The following is an 8,838-nucleotide window of genomic DNA, read 5'->3' as shown; positions in this document are numbered from 1 at the left end:
CTTGTTCTTGGTTCATTAAACAGCTCTCATTATTCTGACTGGTTCGCACATCTACACAAATAATCTTCCTAATTTACAGAAAAAGTCCTTCTAAAACATGACTTACTTTGCATTGAATCTCCACATTAATTTTTTTGAGGATTGGCATCTTAGTGATACTGGGTTTTCCAATCCTGGTATATGGTATATCTCATTCTATTTGATTAGGTTATTGTTGTATCTCTTGCATGTGTCTACATAAATATATCAATATTATACAATATCATATAACATTATATATGCAAATAATATACATGCAAATAATATGCAGACTTTTATGTACCTTAAAGAAATTAAAGTGTATACAATAGATTTTTATATCAAAGTATTCACCATTTTAGATTCTCTTTATCCATTCTTGCAAGTGAGAGATTCATTGTCCCCTGATGTCCATCTTCCTAGTTGTTTAATCAACAACATAACTGAAACAACTGCAACTTGATTCAACTGTGACAAGGTGGAAACTTAGGATGGATTTCCAGAATTGTCCATCTGAAAGCTAAGGTTATATGTACGCACTACATTCCAGTCTACATTATTTGGGGTTGTGCTCAGGGATCTTAGCTGCTTCCACATCTAGAAAGTCTTGCATAGGGACTGTATAGGTGGCTGATGGTCTCCCAGAAGGTTGTAAGCTTCAGAGAAAGAGGGGAGCTTGGAAGTAGACACTTTGCTGGATGGTACCAGAAGAAGGAATCTAACAAGGTGAGGTGGAATCTTGTAGAATAGGTTGTATGGATTCTTCAGTCTCCATTCTCTCACTTGAAAAATGAGGATAATAAGCTGTTCACAATGATGCATGCCTTTAATCCAAGTAACTCATGAGGCTGAGGCTGAAGGATTGAAAGTTTGAGGCCAGTTTCAGGATCTTAGTGAAACACAACCTAAAAATAAAAATATAACAGAGGGTTAGGGATACAACTCTGTGGTAGGGTGCATGTGGGTTTAGTTCCCAGTACTACCAGAAAAAATAAGGATAATAGAAGTTCCTACTCGATGAAACTGTTGTGAGAATTAAATATATATAAAATGTTCAGCATAGTGATTGTCATAAAGTGAGCTCCATGTGAATATTATTTATTATTATATTAGTGGTGGTAAAATCGTTCCTCAAATGAGAGGTTTCAGAGGTTGAGATAGGAGATTCTCACATTAAAATTATTAAGAACATGTGGGTAAGACTGAGTCTTCAGGTAGAAGATTCCTGTGTTCCACCATGAACTAGCTACACCACAAGGAACTACTCAAGAAGCAATGTTTTGAGAATCTTTCTTATCTGGAAGTCATCCAAACATCTTTTAAAAATGTGTATTTTTTATACAACTCTCAAGACAGTTATTTTCCTACTTTTGCTCTGCAATTAATGTACATGACTTTAAATACTTATTACTTAAAATTCAACTTTACTTGCAGTTTCACCTCCGGTTCCCCAACTATTTAATGGCATGTGTTACAGATATCAATACACAATATTTGTCAATAAACACATATTGAATGATCAATAGCTAAGGTTAGCATTTTATATCTGAAATACAACACTGAGTATTTCTTAATCAGAAATATCAGAGTTCATTTGGAACTAATATTTATGTATAAGATAATTTGTCATATAATGCTCTTTAGTAATTATTAAACAAAGGTTACAGAACTATGCAGGTAGAAAAAACAAAAGAACAAATTGACCACTTGAGAATTGACAGAATCTTGAAGAATTGGTTGTTTTTATGTTTGAATTGAACTTCTCAATATCTACTACAGAAAATAATGATACTCTGTGATGCCTTTGAATTCACATATGAATCTCTAGTGTCTTTAGAGATTTATCCCCAGCTGAGAACAAAATGAAAAGAGCTATATAACCACAATGGTTTTGGTCTATTACTAAAATATGAATGAGTTCTCATTTCAAAAGGTAAGATTTTTGACTTTTGTTTATTAATCTGATATAAGACTTTTACTTTTGTTTATGATTCTGATGTATTGAACTTCATGTACAATTTGAGAAAACTTTTTTCTCTAAAATTATCTGTGCTCAGAAAGGGTAGTGTGGAAAGAGAACAGGTGTAATCAACCAATGAGCTAGTGGGCAATATTGGCTGATTTTCTCTTTTTTCACCATTAGTTTCAGGGGAAGGAAGAAATAGTCACAGCCCAAGTTATCAGAAATCCTTGTTCTCTACCCATAAGACAGAAACTTATGGTCTTTCAACACTATGCAAAGGTGGCACTCTACCAATGTTGAGATGTTTTGGGAATTCCTTAGTATTTAGATTGAATATTTTAAAATGTAAGGAGAAAAAAATCTTTCCAGAATATCTTCTTGTGTTTTTGCATCTGACTGTTAGTTAGGAGGTAATCCTAGAAAAAGCTTGGTGTATATACTCAGTAAACTTGGAGAGGAGGTTAACCTGGTCAGAAGTTTTGTGATTCTTCTTTTAATTCTATGTTTTATTCAGCTGTATATTATGTTGATAATAATATTATTTCATACTACCAAATCCAAATTAGAAATCATTAGAAAGCAGTAGAAAATGATGTGATTTATTAAATAAATTTATCAGTCTTTTTTCCATAGGAATTGTATTGATATTCTAAAACACTTAATGCAACAATATTTTTAACTTTAAATACATACAAATCACCCAGCAAATTTATAATATACTTAAAATATAATAATCAATACATATAAGTCATATATATATATATATATATATATATATATATATATATATTTTCTTAATGCCAATTAAGAAAGGTAATAAAGTAATAAAGTTTAGCTATTATTGAAGTCATCCTTGCATTCTTGGAAAAATCTATGAAAAGAAAGAAAAAAATGAATATTCTTTTTTCCTAATATATTTAGCATTCATTTTTGTTATTTTCATCTGCCTTATAGAATGATTTTTTTGAAACCATATAATATAGGAAAAAGAAAAGACATTATATGAAAAAGTTTTTCTGGAGTTTCTACTAAAACTAACTTAAAATCACTGATTAAGTCACCATTGCACATAAATAAGTATTGGCCCTTGATCATCTTTATTTACTTCCCTATACATTAATGAAAATGAAACCATCATGTTTATAAACACTTTCATGTCGTGTTTCCCCACAGGTCATTTTTCAGCAGCCACTGTCCCATGGATTCCCTGGTCAATGGGAACCACTCTGCAGTGACAGAGTTCATTCTATTGGGCTTAACTGAGGATCCAGTCCTCCGAGTCCTCCTCTTTGTGATCATCCTGTGCATCTACCTGGTGACCATCTGTGGCAATCTCAGCACGATCATTCTCATCAGAGTCTCTTCTCAGCTCCATCACCCCATGTTCTTTTTTCTGAGCCATTTAGCTTCTGCTGACATAGGCTATTCGTCTTCTGTCACACCCAATATGCTTGTAAACTTCCTGGTGGAGAGGAATGCCATCTCCTATGTTGGATGTGCCACCCAGCTTGGTTCAGCAGTGTTCTTTGGAACAGTGGAGTGCTTCCTTCTGGCTGCCATGGCCTATGATCGCTTTGTGGCAATCTGCAACCCACTGCTTTACTCCACCAAAATGTCCACACAAGTCTGTCTCCAGTTATTTGTAGTGACTTATACAGGGGGTTTCCTCAATGCTTCCTCCTTTGTCATTTCTTTCTTTTCTTTGCTCTTCTGTGGACCAAATCGAGTCAACCATTTTTTCTGTGATTTTGCTCCATTAGTTGAGCTCTCCTGTTCTGATGTTGGTGTCTCTGCAATTGTTTCCACATTTTCTGCTGGCTCCATCATTGTGGTCACTGTGTTTGTCATTGCCATTTCCTACATCTACATCGTCATCACCATCCTGAGGATGAGCTCCACTGAGGGGCGCCACAAGGCCTTCTCCACCTGCACCTCCCACCTCACTGCAGTCACTCTGTTCTATGGGACCATTACCTTCATTTATGTGATGCCCAGGTCCAACTATTCCACTGACCAGAACAAGGTGGTGTCTGTGTTCTACATGGTGGTGATCCCCATGCTGAACCCTCTCATCTATAGTCTTAGGAACCAGGAGATTAAGGGAGCTCTGAAGAGAGAGCTTAGCAGAAAAATATTTTCTTAGTGATATCTTCTATTTTTTCAGGCTTGATATAGTAAAAATGTTCCAGAGATATAATGAATAGAAACTGAATGTTTGTGTTTGAAATATATTTTTCGACATCATATTCAGTGTAGAGTGTTGCAGTAATTCACTCGCAGGTCAGCATGAGAAAGAAAGAAGAAGCAGAGCAAGCAAAGCGGCAGAAGAAAACAAGTCCTTTATTGTATATAGCAATCTTTTTATAGTATTGTGAACAAAGAAGGCAGCCTTCCAACAGCAATAAATCAGGTCTTTCAGCTAATTAAACATAGCTTACAGAAGTTTTACTTTTTAATCAGAAGTGACCAGCTTCTCATGGCTAATCTGCTTTTGGCCTGGAGCATGTTGTGTTCTCTTCTTTGTTAAGAACAGATAAAAAAATTTTCTTAGCGCCCTTTTAGCCCACTTGGCAGAACATCCCGTTTGCAGGCAAGTCCTCCCAAGGACAGTAGACACCTTGTTTTCAAGCATGTCCACTGTTACCTTATCTAAACCTTGAAGGAGCCTCTAGTTTGCGAGCAGGCCCTCCCAATGAGAACAGACACCTCCTTTTCAAGCATTTCTGCTGTTACCTACCTATACCTTGACAGAATATCCCATTTGCAGGCAGACTCCATCAAGGACAGTAATAGTAACACAGTCACATCTGATTCTCTACAGTAGAACTTCTCAGTAAATATAAGAGTCCAATTTTCAGATGTTATAGTATTCAAGGATTCATAGTGAGTTGCCGTTAATAAAACTAAATCAAATTTTAAAATTAAGAATTCAAATTGACTCACAGAAAACAAAATCTGCTGGAAATGCTTTTGAAGTAGCAATCAATAGAAATAATGGACAGTATAAACAAAATCACAAAGATTTGAAATGTGGGAATTAATTAACATACACTATAATATTACTTAGAGTAAAATGCTAAAAGATCACTTGAAATGTATATTATCACAGAGAACAAACCAAACTAAAAAGCATGCAGAACATTCATAAAGAACTTCATAACTGAAAACTTCACCACACCCACAGACTTATACCAGGTTTGCTCCTCTGGTATCATAATGCTGAGGATTTTTACATAGGATTTCATGTGATAGTACAGGCAGAAGAGCATCCTTGCTTAGAAACCTTATGACCTTAACTTGAACCAGTTTATTCTATAATGTTAGAGGTAGTTCTGGAGTCCTTGCAAGGGCTGCTTATAGTTAAAATCAGCACACGCTGGAAAGAATATGGCATAAAACAGAATGTGTTTTGTGTATTGTCCTCTCAGTCCAGATGCAATTTACAATTAATAAACATTTTTTACACAGGTATTGTCTCTGTTTAATAAAAATTACTCTGACAATGACATTCTAGAATGTTTTGTTATAAACAATGAGCAAAAAACCTGACTATTTGATATTTTAGTTTCTTAGGATTTGTGGGAAATTCAGTCAAGGTCAAATTGACTCACAGAAAACAAAATAGGCTGAAAATGCTTTGGAAGTAGGAATTGATGGAAATTTAGAGAAGACAAAATATTTTGTTAACCATTTTTTCTTAAAGGGTACAATGCACATTATCAGGCATCATAAATGTTATACAGTTTTGATTTATAATTCTGAACAAATATACTGTATAAGAATCCATTATGGTTCATAGGCAGAATATAAGACCTTGAATGCTGTTATCTGAGAAATAGGTCACTTTTCTGTGTGCAAATACATGGTTCTCAGAGAAATTATAAAACAACTTCAGGTTTTATAAAAGAGGCACTATAATCTTCACATTTCTGTAATTTTTTTTGTGGAACAGTCTCAAATCTTTTTCCAAAATAATATAGCTATTAATAATGAAGTTATGCAGAAAATAATGGTTAAACAAAACCGTAAGTTTTTGGCTGTTGATGCATTTTACAGTAATTTTTCTATAACTTCATCAGTGTTATTGCCACATATTAACCTTCTTGGCAGGAAAAACGTAATAGCTAAGGAAAAACTAAAACTCCCCTCTCAGGTAAATGAAATATAAAAGGTAATAATCTGATATAGTTTTTTTGAGACAGGGTCTTGCTGAATTGCTGAGGCTGACTTTTAATTTGCACTCCTTCAGTCTCAGCCTCCCAAGCTGTTGGGATTACAGGTGTGAGCCACCATATCCGCTTGATACATTTTTCAGAAAAGAATTTTACACCAATTTTTAAGTAGCACAGTGTAAAAAGTCTGAACTACAATAGACAACATTAATAAGAGCACAATTCACAATAGCCAAGTGGAGAATCAACATAGGTGCCCTTCAACATATGAATAGATAAAGGAAATGTGGCATATATACACAGTGGAGTATTACTCATCCATAAAAAGAATGAAATTATGACATTTGCTAGTAAATGGATGAAACTGAAGACTTATCACACTAGGGGAAATAAGACGGTCCCCAAAAGTCAAAGGTTGAAGTTTTCTCTAATATGCAGAAGCTAATCCAAAATAATGGGGAGGGGCTGAAAAAGAATAGAAGAAAGATCAGTAGAGTAGACAAAGGGGAATAAAGGGAAGGAAGAAGAGATAGGACAGAGAAGGACAGTGGAATGAATCTGACCTAATTAGAATGTACATATATGAATATACCACAGTGAATCTCACTATCATGTATATCAGCAAGGCCCTAGTTAAAAAAAAAAAAAACTCTGAATAAATAGCAGAAAGATCAACAGAGTAAAGAGAATGAGGGGAGAGGAAGGGAAAGTACTCATGACCACATTGAATTAGAACAAATTATATTCCATGCTTTCATCATTATGTCAAAATGACTCCTATTGTCATGTATAACTAAAAAGAAGCAATAAAAATAGTTTACCAAAAATATGTAGAATATATTGAAGCACACCAACCTATAGCAAAGAATAAACAAAATATATTTTTAAAAATTGACCTAGAATTGGTAATGGGCATAAGTCACAACTTGTTTTAAAAGGTTTCAATTTTCAATTCTATAGTACAAAAAAGCCAGACATCAACAAAAAGATAACTAGAAAACCTCCTTTTATTGGCAAATAAATTAATATACCATTAAATATTCCACATGTCAAAGAAGAAATTCAAAATAGATATTAGGACACAAATGAATAATCAGAAAATTATATATATGCATATATATAAACTTGTGATTGGGTATACAATTTTATAAAAAAAATTATAAACTTAAATTCATGCACTAGGAAAATGCTAAAAATTAATGATTTGTCTTCATTTCAATAAGGTGTAGAATAACAAAGAGTAGGGAAGGATGCAAACACAGAGTATAGAAGGAAATGTATTGTAAAATTAATAGGAGAAATTAATCAAATAGAAGATTACATGGTGGAGCAGAAAAACAGTCAAATATTTATTTTCTTACAATGATTTTTGTTAGTATGTTTATACAAAAATAAAAAGAAAAATACAAAAAACAAAAATTAGAAAATTAAAAAATAATAAGACTATAGATTTTTCAAGTATTATTAATAAGATTGAATATGAACAATTCTATGTAAAATTTTCTTATAACTTAGATAAAATCAAAAGTTCTAAAAGTAATAAAACTAATCAAAACTAACTCAAACACCATAAGAAAACTCTAGTAATCATTCAACCATTAAAGAAATTTAATCAATGTATAAAAATATTCCCATAAATAAAAAGTACAAATAGAAATGTCTCATAATAAGAGTTACTAAATATTAAAGATGTTCAAGTAAGTAATAATTCCAATATTATACAAACTCATTGACAAATGAGTGCACCATTCACCTCAGTAATAATACTTCAGATGTGTTGATACTGAAACACAATGATGATGAACGTAACGGGAATCATAGCCCAACTTTTTCTTTCTGAAACTCAATGAAAAAATTTTCTGGAATATTAACAAACTCAATCAGCAATTTATGAAAATCATAGTATATCAGTATAAGGTTTAGTTTATTCTAGGAAGGAAATGCAGATTTAACAATAGAAGCTCAACATAGATTGAAGTAATTAAATATCAGATTCTAACAGAAATCCGTTAGCTGAAAACCATAGTAAGCAAACTGAAGAATGTGACAGGAGGATCAATAGGAGAATTGACCAAACAGAAGGAAGAAGCAGTGAGATCAAAGGCAGGCTATTTTAAAGTGCAAATTTGGAGGTGGAAAAAGAAAAGAGAATGAAGAATAATGAAGAAAGCTTATATGAATTTTGTGACAGCATTCAAAGAGCAAATATTTGGGTTCCAGAGTTCCAGAGGAAGAATGACAAATGGGTCAAAACTTTTCTCAAAGAAATAATAACAGAAAATCCCTCAAATCTAGAGAAGGATACAAAAATCCAGGAATAGGAAGGTCAAAGTTTACCAGTTAAATTCAATTGAATTTATTTAGGAAGTTTATTCAGTTTATTTAGGAAGTTTATTCAAGTTTATTCAGGAACATAAACAAGCTCTCAAATGTTGAAGACAGAGGGTTATCATAGCAGCAAGAGGTAAGAAACAATACATAAGGTTGTCCATTTCACTGGACAGCAGACTTATATGTGGAATCTTAAAAAGCTATCATACGGAAATTTACTTATTTTGGTACCTGGTGTTGAGCCCAGGGGCACTGAACCACATCTCCAGCTCTTTTATTATATTTTATTTAAAGATGGAATCTTACTGAGTTTCTTAGGACCTCACTAAGTTGCTGATCCTCCTGCCTCAACCT

At 33.3% G+C, this 8,838-nt stretch overlaps 1 protein-coding gene across 1 annotated transcript; it reads left to right on the top strand.

Annotated features, from left to right (window-relative positions):
- Positions 1-3,178: 3,178 nt before the first annotated feature.
- LOC143391485 (olfactory receptor 5P76-like) lies at positions 3,179-4,124 on the top strand. Its single transcript, XM_076844185.1, has one exon. It carries the CDS (start codon positions 3,180-3,182, stop codon positions 4,122-4,124), a length of 945 nt encoding a protein of 314 aa, XP_076700300.1. The 5' UTR covers position 3,179.
- The last annotated feature ends 4,714 nt before the right edge of the window (positions 4,125-8,838 follow it).

This window comes from Callospermophilus lateralis, chromosome 2 (assembly GCF_048772815.1).
Source record: "Callospermophilus lateralis isolate mCalLat2 chromosome 2, mCalLat2.hap1, whole genome shotgun sequence".
NCBI classification, from domain to species: domain Eukaryota; kingdom Metazoa; phylum Chordata; class Mammalia; order Rodentia; family Sciuridae; genus Callospermophilus; species Callospermophilus lateralis.
This window is presented reverse-complemented; position numbering and strand designations above follow the sequence as displayed.

Bases quoted from the DNA above. Each gene is read 5' to 3' on its own strand.
- LOC143391485 (XM_076844185.1), top strand. From the start codon at position 3,180: ATGGATTCCCTGGTCAATGGGAACCACTCTGCAGTGACAGAGTTCATT.